Source organism: Dipteris shenzhenensis, chromosome 23 (genome assembly GCF_047967505.1).
Source record: "Dipteris shenzhenensis isolate YYH24624 ecotype China chromosome 23, Dip_SZ_1.0, whole genome shotgun sequence".
Classification (NCBI taxonomy): Eukaryota; Viridiplantae; Streptophyta; class Polypodiopsida; order Gleicheniales; family Dipteridaceae; genus Dipteris; species Dipteris shenzhenensis.
In genome coordinates this window covers 12,556,448-12,572,159 of record NC_141618.1, presented here as the reverse complement: position 1 = coordinate 12,572,159, position 15,712 = coordinate 12,556,448, and the positions used below count along the sequence as shown (strand labels likewise).

The 15,712-nt window shown below is 40.8% G+C and overlaps 1 protein-coding gene across 1 annotated transcript; it reads right to left on the bottom strand.

The window, feature by feature from the left end:
• Positions 1–14,822: 14,822 nt before the first annotated feature.
• On the bottom strand, positions 14,823–15,712 carry LOC147886997 (uncharacterized). The gene has a single exon (XM_087394848.1). The coding sequence runs from the start codon at positions 15,659–15,661 to the stop codon at positions 15,140–15,142; it is 522 nt and encodes a 173-aa protein (XP_087250974.1). The 5' UTR covers positions 15,662–15,712; the 3' UTR covers positions 14,823–15,139.

Sequence of the window (15,712 nt, the reverse complement as noted above, 5' to 3'; positions counted from 1 at the left end):
ATATGCCAGACAAAGGCAACAAAGGAAAGATGGCTAATACATGGTGAGTTTACATTTTTTGTGTTTTAGTTTTGAATGTGGTATGTAGGTGTTTTCCCTAATGTTGCACACTTCTTCCCCCCTTCAAGAACAACAAGGTTGTGAGTTCAAAAAATCATCCCCCTTTGAACTAGATTCATCTTAGTGGTGGGTAAGTATGTACTCACCCAAAGGACTGCAACACATATAATACATAGTATGTTATGTAAAGAAAGGAAAGGGTGGTATTGCAGGTATATCCTAGTTCATATCTCTAGAATGAATATGAGAAAGAATGTTTAACAATTTTTTGCCCCACCTTCAAATTTTTTTCATGTTTATGCCAATCATTAAAGGGTTTTAGGGATACTAAATGTTTTGCAGCTTTGTGAAATATGGTAGATTTTTAAAATATAGTTATTCATAATTTGCATTCTTATACTTGTTATTGAGAGAGTATTTTATTCTTTGAATATTATGTGAATGAATATGTTGCATCTTTATAAAATTAGATTTCTTGCATGTACTAGTGAAAGGATATATATGTATTCTTTCAATTTTATGTGGATGAACTTTTAATTATTGCATTCTTACTCTTACTTTTGAATGAATATTTTTTATTCTTTCAATAGTATGTGAACAAATGTTTCACAATGTGCATTATTACACTTACTTTTGAGGAAATATATTTATTCTTTCAATTGGATATGAATGAATGCATAACTATTTGAAATCTACACTCTTAATAAGAGTTCTTGCACTTACTATTGAAAGAATATTTATGTGTGTTCTGTCAATTTTATGTGAATGAAGTTTTAAGTATTAACATTCTTACACTTACTTTTGAATGAATATTTTCTATTCTTTCAGTTATATGTGAATGAATGTTTTACAATCTACATTTTTGTATTTTCCAAGGATACATTCTTACACACTCTCTTAGTGAATATATTTATCCTTTGAATTGGATGTGAATGAATACGTAACTATTTGCAATCTTAATTATAGTTCTTACACTTGCTATTGAAAGAATAGATATGTATTTTTTCAATAGTATGTGGGTGAACTTTTAAGTAATGATATTCTTACACTTAAAGTTTGAACGAATATTCTCTATTCTTTTCAATAGTATGTGAATGAAAATCTATTTACAAGTGGCTCACAGGAGGTGTAGGATGCCTTAATAAATGAGAGAATGGAACTAGGGCTAGACTCCTTATTGTAGGTGAAGAGTGGCACTACCACCATCCACCCTATTGCAAAGCCATGATTCCACTTTCCTATCTTTTTTTGCTTCTCCTTCCGATTTCACTTTCTTATCTTTTCTTGCTTCCAATGCAGAAAGGAAGCATGATACCTTTACAATGCTATTCTTGGACAACCATCCCTTTGGTGATCATTGGTCTCTATCTCATTTGCTATTTTGTCCAACCTAAAATACATTGGAGCTCTTGCTTCAACCTCTTCTTAAATTTTGTCTACAAATTTCTTTTTGTCCTCCCATGAACTACTGAAAAAACCTTACATAGATATTTTCTTAATTGTTGGGTCATTGGAATTTTAATTTCACCATTTGGACTAATGAGCAATAAAGAAAGACAAAGATGAGCTCATCAAACCATGATTTAATACCTTAATTTTAAAATTTCATATCATTTTCTCAATCAAGGTTTGTCGATTTAACTAAAGGTATTATGTGCCTTTTAAATAGAGGCCAACCCATGATCTATAACCTTGATTAAAATAGAGGTCATTAAAAAAGGCCTATCATTTTTTCAAGCAAGAAGTTTTGATTGAATTGAGAATTCTACACTAGAAACCACCTTTCATGAGCACTTGAGCCTAACAAGTATCCAAGAGGTATGTGCATCCATGTGCCTACTCTAGATGTACCCTTGAGTAGATGCTGCAACATCCAAGGTTCATGGCCTAAGGACCATACACCTATACAAGTTGTGCATGCCACGTACACAATTTCATTCCCCGTAGTTAGTCCCAACATCACTAGTTCTACATTGACTACCATTACAAATCTACAAGCAATAAAGGCACATCAATAGAGAAACACCATCCATACAATACAAAAATTCAAATTCAACAAAACACAAATCATCTTCAAACAGTCCTAGATCATATCGATGGAAAAAAATGGATGCACAGAGGTAAACACTCCTAATCATTCAAACTGAAAAAGATTCCCAATTCAAAGCTCCTTGTCCACCCTACTATAAGTCAACAATTTCCATTGACATATGCATGTGTGGATCCCATTTTGCAAGGCAAGGAGCTAATGAGTGACTAACAATATTGACCCCTTCCACAAGCCCACCATTACAAAAGCCCATGTTGCATGACAAGTTACTATCAATCCCTAGTTAACTTTTGAGGTCCTTACCCTAACTACCTCCCATCTCCCCTATGACACTGTCACACATGCTTCTAGCATAATGAAAAAAATTCCTTCTTTTAGAATCTATGACTGTAATGACTAGAGTAGGTCCTTTTTCCTCTAATGGCCCCAAACTCCCTCTTGGTCTTGCACATTATCTAACTTGATTTCCCAAAATGTGTTCTTAAGCAAAATGGATCTATGCACACCATATCTCCCACTTTGTAGCACATATTGTTATAATAGACTTCTACAATAGACTTCTACACTACAAATTTGTGCTTATAAGAACAAGCATTAACACTTGCACCCCATAAAGGCCATGTTGCAATAGCACTTTGCAAACGTGCTTCCAAACACAATCAATGTCCCATTTAACCATGCATGCATGAGTGAGTCCATAGACCATAGAAATCGAATAGAAATATTGCATTAGCACTTTGCAAATGTGCTTCTAAGCACCATCAATATCACATGTCCATGTCTTGCCTAGCTACATGCTTTTTAATAACCTTAGATTGCCACTTTATGCTTCTTGCCCTGCATTGCCACATGCTTCACAATAACTTGCATTTCTACATGCTTTCTAATACCTTAGAGTGCCAATTATGTTTCTTGCCCTGCATTACCACATGCTTTAAACTAAGTTGCATTGCCACATGCCATTGCCTTGCATTTCCACATGTCATTGCCTTGCATTGCCATATCATTGTCTTGCATTGCCGCATGCTTCCCACATGTCACTACCTTGCATTACCACAACTTCCCACATGTCATTGCCTTGAATTTCTACATTCTTCCTACCACACATCACAACCTTGCATTCCCATATTCACTATCTTGCATAGCCACATGATTCCCACTATGTCACTACCCTACATTGGCACATGATTCCCACTATCTTCATGCTGGTGCATGTAGGAAGATAACTTCATTTCCAATCCTTCAATACAAAAATCCACTTCCCAAAATGCAGTGAACCTATTTGACTTCTAGAGGGAATAATGCAAGACAAAAGGAAGACATGGCTATTACAATCAAGGATGTAGAAGATGGGGTATCATTGAGGGAATTGTCAAGGAGATATGGAATGACCACATGTCATCAATGCATGGATAGAAGGAGCACAACCATGAAAAGGTGGCACACACCTACGATGCTCATTGAAGATGACAAGAAGCATATTTTGTAGTGGCACTCCCAAGTGCAAAGGTCTAACATTAGATTAGTCTCTTTGAGATAAACCTCAAATTGGAAAATATTTTCCAAAATAAATGCACCTCATGCACAAATATGCTACTAATAAAAAGCTACTAGGATGAGTTTGGAAGAAGGCACCCCACCTTGACCTTCTATGTGGTTGAATAACTTGACAACTCTAGAGTAGTCCCCATATACCCAGACATATTGAAAGGGATTCATGAGAATTTGGAGCTCATGTACACATCACTTCCTATCATCTAACATTTGAAATGTAGATCATACACGAGTGCAAGGTTCAAAGTACAAAGGCATGGAGATATTGACTAAGAAGGGTACATGGACAGTGTATTGTATCACCCCCAATATAGGTGAGTGATGGGATAAGAATTTTATTGCCTCACCTCGAATCCAGGTTAGTGATGGGACAACCATTTTATGCTATGTGAATGTAGTTGCGTTTTCTTTGCTCAGCTACTACATCTTCAATGGCAAGAATCCCAAGCAGTGTCAAGAAGGAGCTACATGTTGATGCAACATAAATGTTGGATGATGCAATAGTTGTTCCAAGCTTCAACAAAACACTTCAAGAATTAAGTGCCCAACTAGGTGACCAATGAGATATCACTAGAATCAACATTGTGACACTGTTGGTGCTTAGTTCCTAATGAGATATTACTAGAATCAACATTGTGACACTGCTAATCAATGAGATATCACTAGAATCAACGTTGTGACACTATTGGTGCTTAGTTCCCATAGGCTATAGCCTTGAAATGTTGCCATCTTTAACAATTTTAAGAATAACTTCAAGAAATAGCATCCAATTTGGAAATTGAAGAAAAAGCATTCTTCAAGAAACAACATGCAATTTTGAAATTGCATATAAGGTTGAGCTTACTTGCATCACCTCTAGGGCTTTGGAAATAGCCTACTTTAAATCCATTGTCTTGGCTAGCTTTCACAATGTGGGAACATGAGACTAAACCAAAATGCTATTTATTTGGGAGCCTTCCTTGCCAGTACCTAGACTTCAATGTAGTGCATTGCAACACCAAGGAGAATATGGAGGCATGTGAAGCTATAGATGGACTGGAAGAAGAAGATCTAGCAAGTTTTGGTGCATGGGACTTGAACCAACTAAACACCCCAAATGTGAGGGAACTACAAGTTGTAGTGGAGGTGCTACCATCACCACTTGAAGAGTCTGTAGCAAATAATGCTAATAAAGATCAGATCTCATCTAGATTGATGGAACTCTTGAAGGATACCTATAAAGAATTGACCATTAGACAATCTACATGTAGGGATTTGTAGACTACATAGATGCCATGATATTTTGAATGACAGGGAGGAGGAAAAAATATTGCATTAAGATAGGAAGAAGCTCAGCTAAGGTTCCAACATATGAGAAGAGGAGAACGTGTGAGGAGGAGAAGTGAGCCAAAGAGGCCAAGATTTTGTTGGAGAGGTAATAAATGTAGTTTGAGGTATGGAAAGGAAGCCATATCCCCCAAGAGGAGGCAGAGCATTTGTTAATTCCAATTAGGGATTAAAACTGAGCAAGGTACCACCAAATGCTGATAAGATTGTTATGAAAATGTATTTTCAAGAAAGAATTTTCTTGCTAGGAATATCTATAGAAATTGTAGACGATGTAAGTGTACTGATTGAGATATCAAAAAGGAGAAACTATTTGAGAATACTGGTTAATCTCTCACACAAGGTGCTACTAGAAGGTTGATATTGTGGGGAATTCCATATTAATAGTCAAGTTGCTCATGTTACTAGACTTGTTGCAACTGGACATATTGATGCCTATGTATTTTGGTGTTTATATATCAAACATAATTGTGTTCTAATTAATTGGTGTGATGATTTATTAATTGATTATTGCTAACACAATTGGTGACTTGCCTGTGACTTGAGTGTAGATGATGAGTTGAATAATGAAAAATGGAGATGATGAAGATGTTATCAAGTGATGTATTCATCAAATTAATGATAAGGGTGTTCCATTGCATAAAGAATACATGGGAGACAAGGGCCAATATTGAAATAATACATGTTAATCCATTGGCCAATATTGTAAATAATACATATGGAGCCATGGATAATTTGTGTAATTATTGGATGATGGCTTTGTGATATTTTAAGCTCATGGAGCTATGTTGAGAATCCTTCCGAGTGTTGTCAAGGGACACCTTTAGATGTACTATTATTCACTTAAATATATTAATACAAAAGAAAAACAATGTTAAGATCAAATAACAAAGGCCAAAGATAGAGAACAAATACAAGGCCAAAAAAGATGGCAAACAAAGATAATGGACAAAGCTTGAAAGATGAAGAACAAAGAGCAAAGGTCCAACCAAAAGATGATAAGATCTTGACCTAAATGGGAAAACGCTAAGAAAAAGAAAAAAGTCCAAGGGCAATAGGCAAGAGTAGGCAAAAGGCACAAGGAAATAGGCCAGAGGAAACAACAAAGGCAAAGGGGAGGGGGATAAGTGAGAGCAAAAGGCAAAGCACTAAAAGACGAAGAAGCAAGGCCAAAAGGGTGGGGATCCTAAGATGGTGGTGGTTTGACAAGGGCCACAGAGCTCGGCAGTCGAGACTTGTAACCATGATAGCAATTGGTGGGGACGTCATGGTAAGGATGGTTGCATAGGGAGTTGGGAGCGCAAGTGGTTGAGGGAATCCAGGTGAAAATCACGTCCAAAATGCTATAAAAGGAAATACCCACTGCCATTGCAAAGGCTACTGGATCAATTGGGTGATAGATTGTATAGCTTGATGGAAGCTGATGCAAAGATTGCCATTTCGGCTATCCGTGTGTGAACCGTCTTGCTCAGAGGCATTACCGTGAGTTATAACGATTTTTAACCTAAGGGCAATAGAATAGACTTGTTTTGTAGGCAACCAATGAGCATATCCTTGTTTCATTGCTCAATGCCTATAGATTAAGACCAATGCCGTATGAACAACAAAAGTCTCTCTTGCTCTCTATTCCGCTTCTACCTTAGCAAGTGTGATGCCTGAGAGACTAGGTAGGATGAATGGAAAAAGTAGTTGTAGATAGATAAGATATGATGGACGGCCATGTGAATAGAGAACAGTGCAAAAGGGGTGTAAATCAACTTCAATAAAAGCCAATATTTTTTTATATCACTAGCAACACTCAACAAATGGAATGTGTACCAACTAGATGTCAAAAATGCCTTTCTCAATGGTCACGACTCACCTTGATGGGGGAGTTTACATGCAGCAACTAGTAGGGTATGCTGAACTAGGAAAGGAGCATCAAGTTCACCATCTTAAGCAAAGTCTCTACAGCCTAAAGCAAGCTCCTAGAAGTTGGTACATCAGAATTGACAAGTATTTTGCTAATCTGGGATGCATCAAGTATTTTGTTAATTTGGGATACATCAAGTCCAATGCAGATCATACTCTCTACTACAAAGTTCAAGGGGAAGACATTACTATTGCACTTTTGTATGTAGATGATCTGATTGTGATAGAAAGCAATGAGATCTTCATGAACAAGTTGTAACAAGACTTATTTGTAGAGTTTGACATGAAAGATCTTGGACTCATGCATTATTGTCTTGGTATTGAGTTCTAGAGAGACTCAAACAACACCTTCATGAGCCATCAAAAATATGTGGGTACTCTCCTAAAGAAGTTTCATATGGCAAATTGTAAGATTGCAGCCACTCCCATGGAGCAGAGTTTGAAACTTACTAAAGATCCAAAATTTTCTATAGTTAATGACAAATATTATCGGCAACAACTGATTGGATCTCTTATATATCCAATTACCACAAGGTCAGATATTTGTTATGCAGCAAGCTCACTTGCACAACTTATGGCAAATCTAAAACAGTCTCATTGGAATGCAGCCAAGAGAGTCTTAAGGTACATCAAAGGTACAAGACAGTTTGGAATAGAATACAGAGGAAGTCATCCAAGGTTGCATGGATATTGTGACAATGACTATGCAAGAATGTTGGAAAGGTCACCTCCCCATCTATAAGCCCCCAAATGAGGAGTGTGTGGGGAAGGGAGACCCAGGGCAGGATGTGCCCAAGAGAGAAGAAAGAGAGGGGGCTGCCACATGGGCAGCACTTCACAGAATTGTGACCTGCAGATGGCGTCAGCATGGCAAGCCATATGGCGAGGGTAGTGGGCAGGTAAAGGGCCTGCAACAGACCCTGATGATGGCGCGGTACAGGCAGGTCAGGACAGCAAGATGTACGGGACAGTACTGCAGGACACGTGGCTGGGAAGGGCCTGGCAGAGGCGCAGGATGTGCAAGCGCAGATGTGGAGAAGCAAATATGATTGTCAGTGGGCAAAAGGCATGCCTTATATAGGCTGGACCTTTGCCTTGAATGGAGGGCCAAAGGCCCTGGAAGTTTGGGCCATAAAAGCCCCGAGCTGTGAGCCCTTATAGGGCTAGACTAGCCACAGACAAGTCGGTCAGTCTGGTCGGCCAGTCTGCTGCAGGCTGGTCGGTTTTTTCAGCAAGGCCCTAGGCCTATAAAAGGAGAGGCTCATGCCTCATTTCAGCATCCAGCAGTGCAGCTTCCAGCAAAGCAGAAAGGAGAAGCAGAGCACAACCCTTGGGGCCTACATCCAGAAGCTGAAGGAGTACCAGTGTTGCTACAGACTTAGCTCAGTGTGAGGCTGAGACCTTGGCTATCTTCTAGGGCAGCAAGGAGTTGAGGTCAAAGGACGGAAAGTCTACAAAAGCTCGAGGTGCAGCACGCGGACTCAAGTCTAGAGATAGCCAGTAGATAGGAGAAGGACCTTGTGGTAAGATCAGAGGACCACATCATTGGTGGATCTATATTTTTTGTATTGTGTCCATAGTTGTGGACGGAAATATATATTTTGGTGGTTTCTCTATCTAGTTGGTTCATTGTCTATTGATGAGTCTGCACACCTATTGTATGCACATAAGTAAAGAAGTTTGTGATTCCACACCCACACCACACTGTGTGAGCTCTTGGGCATTACTATAAGTCTTCCGCTGCGTGTACCCTCTGTTGGGTCATTTCTAACATGGTATCAGAGCCCAAGTAGGAGGCTCACAGGTGTGGGAGCCTGAAGGTAGGGACCTTGCTGAAGGACGACGCTGATTCAAAAGCTCTAGGGAATCGACTTCCATGACTGGAGGATTGTGCCCTTGCGAGAAGGAGGGTGACTCAGGTTCAGCCAGGTGCATTTAGAGTTCTGGTTTACTGAAATTGAGTTTGGTTGACTTTGCTGTGTGGTATAAACAGCAGAGATATCGACCTCTATAGCCTCTTCAGCCCCTGCTTTCCCTTCCTCCTCCCCCAGTTTTCTCTCTTTCACTTTCCCTAACTTTGGAGAGTCTAGGAACCCGGATGAGACTAATTACCCGATCTGGAAAGTGAAGATCCAGAGTCATTTAGTGGCTCGGAAGTTGTGGAAGCTGACCACGGGAGTGGAGTTGAAGCCGGAGGACATGGTGGATAGGAAAGGGGAGATACTCATGGCAGTAGATAGAGAGGAGCCTGAAGCTTGGGAAGACAAAGATGCCCATGCCCTGGCAATAATCATAGGGACTATGGCGGACTCCGTTCTTCCACATATCTAGTTGGCCGAGACGTTAGTAGAGGCGTGGGCCACCTTGAAGGATCTGTACAAGATGGACAACACCTCTTGGATTGTGCTTCTTCAACATCAACTCTACAATCTTGATATGGAAGAAGAAGATACGGTACATAGCCATTTGACGAAGGTCAAGGTGGTGAGGGATCAACTGGCAGCAGTTGGTCAGAAGACAAACTCATGCCATTTGGCCTTGATGGTACTAAGGAGACTGCCTCGGAGTTTCAAGAGCTTTGTTACGGCTGTGACAGCAGAGGACAGAGGACCAAACCTCTGACGTTTGAGGAGTTGGGTCCATTATTGCTACAAGAGAAAGCTCGAGAGAAACTCTACAACGAGGACAAAGACGACAAGGCGATGCTGGTGAAGGGTTCCGCTGGCAAAGGAAAGGGCAAGCCTAACAGTGGCAAGTCCAAGAAAGATGACTCTGACGACGAGGGGACTTTGAAGAGGAAGCATAAGAAGAAGTGTTTCTACTGTGATACGCCAGGACATTTTGCAAAGGACTGCAGAAAGAAAAAGGCAGATCTGAAAAACAAAAAGGAGTCTAACTCAAATTCAGAGGGAGAGGCCAAAGCAAATGTGGTAATCAAAGAGTTGTTCCTGGTGACATCACCGAGTGTTACTGAGGTCAGATATGTTGATCCAGAAATCACAGTAAGGATGTCTAACATAGAGATGTGGGTTGACGAGGAGTCAGATGCCTTTGTGAAGGTGAAGGATAGCATGGAGCGCTTGGTACCTTCCAGGTGTGTGGCTGTTGACACTGACACGAGGGTGGATTCCATGGAAGGCCTTGGGGTCTCATGGTCAGATGGATGCTGGAGTTCAGAAGGGGACAGTACAGGATTACACAAGCGCTTGGTGGGTGCCTCAATGAGAGTTTGCTTTCAGAGCGAACATTCAGGCAGTACAACAGTCTGGTATGTATTTGATATTCTGCATTTGAGCCTTTATAGCATGCTGTGGAGAGACTCTGCTCTTCATTTGTCTCAGGTAATAAGAGATTGCAAGGAATTGCCTTCTTCGAAGGCAGAAGGGGAAGTATTGGTGCTTCTTCAAATCTTGGATGCAGATTGCTAGAAGGTGATGGACAAAGAGTACTGAAGCCAGAAGAGTACCTGCTTGAGAACTCAGCGAGAGTTCATGGTCCAAGTTATCTAGAAATATTCATTGGTTGCAGACCTTGCCAAAGGAAGGACGGGTTGAAACAGACCCTCAGAGCATGGTGCCTGGAAGACTTCAAGTTGTTCACTCATTATGAGGGGGACAACTGGAAGATCGTGACGGTTGGATTGCTCGAGTTCAGAGGCGGGAATGTGATTGAAGGAGGTGCTACCAGGAGGTGCTACCAAAGATGGACCTGTGTACCAAGATGGTGTGCGGAAGCGGAACCGGACCTGGTGGAGCAGGAGCCACTGGATGAAAAGCCAAGAAAAGATTTCGACACCGAAAGGTTCCAGAGGACTACGACCAGGGAGTTATTGGAGCATCATCATCGACGTGTTGGCATTGGGCCGAGATGTGTCGGTGAGAGGGGGTGTTGGAAAGGTCACCTCCCCATCTCTAAGCCCCCAAATGAGGAGTGCGTGGGGGAGGGAGACCCAGGGCAGGATGTGCCCAAGAGAGAAGAAAGAGAGGGGGCTGCCACATGGGCAGCACCTCACAGGATTGCGACCTGCAGATGGCGTCAACATGGCAAGCCATATGGCAAGGGTAGTGGGCAGGTAAAGGGCCTGCAACAGACCCTCATGATGGTGCGGTACAGGCGGGTCAGGACAGCAGGATGTATAGGACAGTACGGTGCAGGACACGTGGCTGGGAAGGGCCTGGCAGAGGCACAGGATGTGTAGGCACAGATATGGAGCAGCAAATGTGACTGTCAATGGGCAGAAGGCATGCCTTATATAGGCTGGACCCCTGCCTTGAATGGAGGGCCAAAGGCCCTGGAAGTTTGGACCATAAAAGACCCGGGCTGTGAGCCCTTATAGGGCCGACCAGTCTGCTGCAGGCTGGTCGGTTTTTTCAGCAAGGCCCTAGGCCTAAAAGGAGAGGCTCTTGCCTCATTTCAGCATCCAGTAGTGCAGCTTCTAGCAGAGTAGAAAGGAGCAGTAGAGCACAACCCTTGGGCCAGAAGCTGAAGGAGTACCAGTGTTGCTGCAGACTTAGCTCAGTGTGAGGCTGAGACCTTGGCTGTCTTCTAGGGCAGTAAGGAGCTGAGGTCAAAGGATGAAAAGTCTACAGAAGCTTGAGGTGGAGCACGCGGACTCGAGTCTAGAGATAGCCAGCAGATAGGAGAAGGACCTCGTGGTAAGATTAAAGGACCACATCATTGGTGGGACTCTAGATCTGTCTCTTTTGTATTGTGTCCATAGTTGTGGACGGAAATATATATTTTGGTGGTTTCTCTATCTGGTTGGTTCATTGTCTATTGATGAGTTTGCACACCTATTGTATGCATATAACTAAAAAAGTTTGTAATTCCACACCCACACCACACTGTGTGAGCTCCTGGGCATTACTATAAGTCTTCCGCTACGTGTACCCTCTGTTGGGTCATTTCTAACAATCATGAGACCAGGAGATCCACATAAGGATATGCATTATTTCTTGGTCAAGGTGCTATATCATGATTGTCAAATAAGCAACCAACTACTTCTTTGTCTTCAACTGAAGCAAAATATAGGGCACTCACAAAGCATGTGCATAAGAGGCTATTGTCAAAAACACATTACTTTGATGAGTCAAAGCCAATAACAATATACTGTGATAATCAATCGACTGAAGTATTAGCCAAGAATCCAGTATATCACTCCAAGATAAAGCACATTGATGTCAGAGAGGTTACTTGGTGATATCACAAGCTCTTGGCTTGACTTAGAGGAAGGAAATTCCCATTGAAGAGGTGTAAATGGAATGTAATGATCAGTCCTTCTTCCATTCCCCATAATCATCATCTTGAGGGAAGTTGTTGAGGATTCATATAAACTTTATGTGTTATCATATGTGCATAGTGTGCAACAAATGCACTATTTCCCCTCCCCAAGTCTTCCGTGCAGTTGCATTGTAGCCTTCCATGGCCATACTAATACTCATCCCTCCCTCCTTTCCTTATCGCATTCACCCTCCCCTCGTTCCCATGTCCACCCACCTCCCTTGCCATTTCTCCCTTCCCTCACCACCTACACCACACCTAGTACATGCGAGGTGCATGCGCATCTCAAGCCACATCAATTATAAGCAAGAAACCTAGCAATGATGAAAGGTCTTTTCATGATGATCTTGAACTTATGGTAAATTTAAGAATGGCATTGAGCTTCACTCGAAGCTATGTACTATGTATCTTAATAAATTTGTGACTTGAAATAAGTTACTATGGTTTAGTTATCTTACTATTGCATCAATAACCTTTTCTATACATGAGTAATGAAACATAGTGGACACAAGATTGCTAAAAGGGAAAAAGAAAAGACAAAAGAGACAAAAAGGGGGGGGCAAAGAGTAGTTTGATATAGACTTTAAAGATCATGAGATATAGGGTTCATGTTTTTAGAAATATAGGGTTGATGTTTTTAGAGACTTGGATAATTTCTAAGCTAGCATTAAGTTTGAAAACTCAAAAGATGATTGATGACCATTTATTATGGTATTATCACTTACAAAAACCTAGTTATATGTTAACATAGTATACTATGCCTCATGACCATACATTATGGTATTTATCACTTACAACAACCAAATTATATATTGTGAATTCATAATCTATAATGGACATAGGGATTTCATGTTGAACTAAGGATATTGAAGCTATAATCTGTGGGGTTTCTCCAAGGTTGATTGAGCATGAAGAAGACCACCTATAAGACTATTGGCAAGGATGATAAAAACTATTAACTCTAGGATTGATAACTTTAGAGTATTGGAAATCATAAAATGAAATCAATTTGAGATAATTATTCATTACAATATTTTTTGTGCTTAAGATTTCATGTGAGATCACTCTAGATAACTTTCAAGAACATTAAATCTATTTTGTGTTGCATATGTGATCATGAAGTGTAAGAAGAAAGGGTTCTTGTGTACCAACTAAAAGGATTGTATATACTTGGAATTAATCGAAGTAGAGAAATCCAAATTGTTTTACATGATAGTGTGTGACCTAGTTCATCATAGGGTCCTTCTACAAATATTGGACAGTAGGTCTATACATGAAGAAGCAAAACCTTTTCATCCCCACAAACCCATGGATGGAAATTCAAATTATTTACAACATTGGGAACCACACTTCCTCCAAGCATAACATACCATCCTCAAATATACAATCAACCTAAGAAGGTAAGAAGTCTTGGAGGCACTTCCATCATAGGACTAAGAAGACTTGGGATAAATGTCTTGGACGATCAAAATTCATGATAATAGCACCAAGCTTGTTTGAAGCAATGCATGGATGCAAGATTGGAGTGCCTTTCATAGTAGCAAATATGGCTATAAGAAATCAAGAAGCAAAAGAGGACCATGAGAAAATGGCATCCTTTTGTTATTGACAAAGAAGAAAACCTAGCTGCCCATGCCAAGCACAAAAAGTATGCAAACAAAGCCTCCATCATCATCAACTCTCTCTCTTTCTCCCTCATATAGAAGGGAAGAATTGAAACAGCCATTCCTTCCTAATATGAATCTATGTGACGCACTACAAATCCAAAATCCATTAACTTGCATAAGAACACTAAAAAGTAAGACACACCAGACCTCAATGGAAACAACATACATCATTCTATTCAAATACTTGAGAAGACTCATTTCTAACTATATACTACTACTCTCTCTCTCAAGTGTTGGAGCACTCTTAAGGCTAACAAGGATTTTCAGGCCCATAGGAGCACAAAGATGCAACACGACGAAACTACATAGAAGTGCAGAAGAGACTTCTTTGCTGCCATTACGATATAGTTGTCCGAAGCAGACTCTAAGAGACTTCGGCACCAATTAAAAGTTCAGACTCTAATGTCAAACTACCAATTCTCCGATTTGCACAATGACTTCTGTAAGGATTTGTCATCTATAAATTAGGTTATGGAATTCTAACTGCATTGGTCTAAAACTTATTAACAATAAGCTGTTCTTTTCTCATAAGAAGATATCCAAACACAACCGACTAGAGTTTTCAGATACATCTACGGATGAATGAGCAAACCCATACTAGTGCAAAAGGGTGCAATTTTTCGAGACTCCATAATGCATGGTGCATGTATCTTTAAAAACCTGCATCGGTCTTAAACTTAAAAAATTAATTAGCTGTCGTTGTCATAAAAAGATACCCAGAAATGACCATCCTTTCTAGACATTTATGGATGGAATGCCCAAACCAATGTAAAAGCAAAAAGGCGCAATTTCTGAGACTCCATCAATAAGCTGTCCCTGTCATAGGGTAGATCCAAAAATAACCAGCCAAAGTTTCCAGACATATATATATCATAACCAGTGTGAAACCGAAAAGGTAAGATTTTGGAGGATCAATCATGCAGGTTAGGGACTAAATATTATAAACTTCAAATTTCATCAGTACCCCACTTTTGATGTAGACATAGTAAAGAATCTCACGCATGCATGTATAACCCTATGAAAGCAAAGGCAAGCAAAAATGATAGAATTCATAAACCAAATTCCTCAGATGATGTTTTAACTCTTAAAGGAGTATCGCGGAAAGGAGAAACGAGGCCCATGGTATAAGCCAGCGGGCTGAAACTTCAATGCCCTCTGAACAAGGCTTCTGATTCAAACAAGGAGGATCCTTACCAAGCTCTGTTTCAGCTATAGCCAGCATAAAATGCTAGGCTCGTTTCTGATTGAGATACAAGGCTCAATAGCAAGAATGGATAGATATCAAAGTTCATTATTCACCTCTGGCAAATGCTTCAGCTGGAAACGTCCGAGTGATTCCTCCATAACTCTTGAACTTAACCTTTTCGTGCGAAGGTCCTTCGACAACTACATCACCCACAGGAGCCCAGATGAGCAGCTCCTTAGCCTTAACGCCCGATATCTTGCGGAGACGGTTCTTCTCCACATAGGCCTTGATCTCGGTGTCGAAGCTGACAGTGCGACCAATGCGACGGAAGTAATGCTGGATTTTCTTTTTCTGGCGAATCCAGACGAAGCCCGAATCCTTGTTGAAGCCACAATCGATGACGTTCTGGAGGGGGAGAAGGCCACCGGGAAGGCCCATGGCCTCGAGGAGATCTGCAGCATTGGGGAAGCAGGAGTCATGGCCTACGAGGGTGAGGGGACCAGGGGGAAGATCGTCAAGGCTGGAGAAGGAGATGGAGGCAGGCGCCATAGTTGGGCAGCTTAAGCTGAATGGGGAACAGCACATATAGACTGAACATTTTATCTCAACGTGAGGACAGAGCAACATAGGTATTTTAAGAGGATGGGCAGTGTGTCATTACACTACAACAAACAAAAC

Excerpts from the sequence above, each read along its gene's own strand:
- LOC147886997 (XM_087394848.1), bottom strand. The coding sequence starts at position 15,661 with ATGTTGCTCTGTCCTCACGTTGAGATAAAATGTTCAGTCTATATGTGC.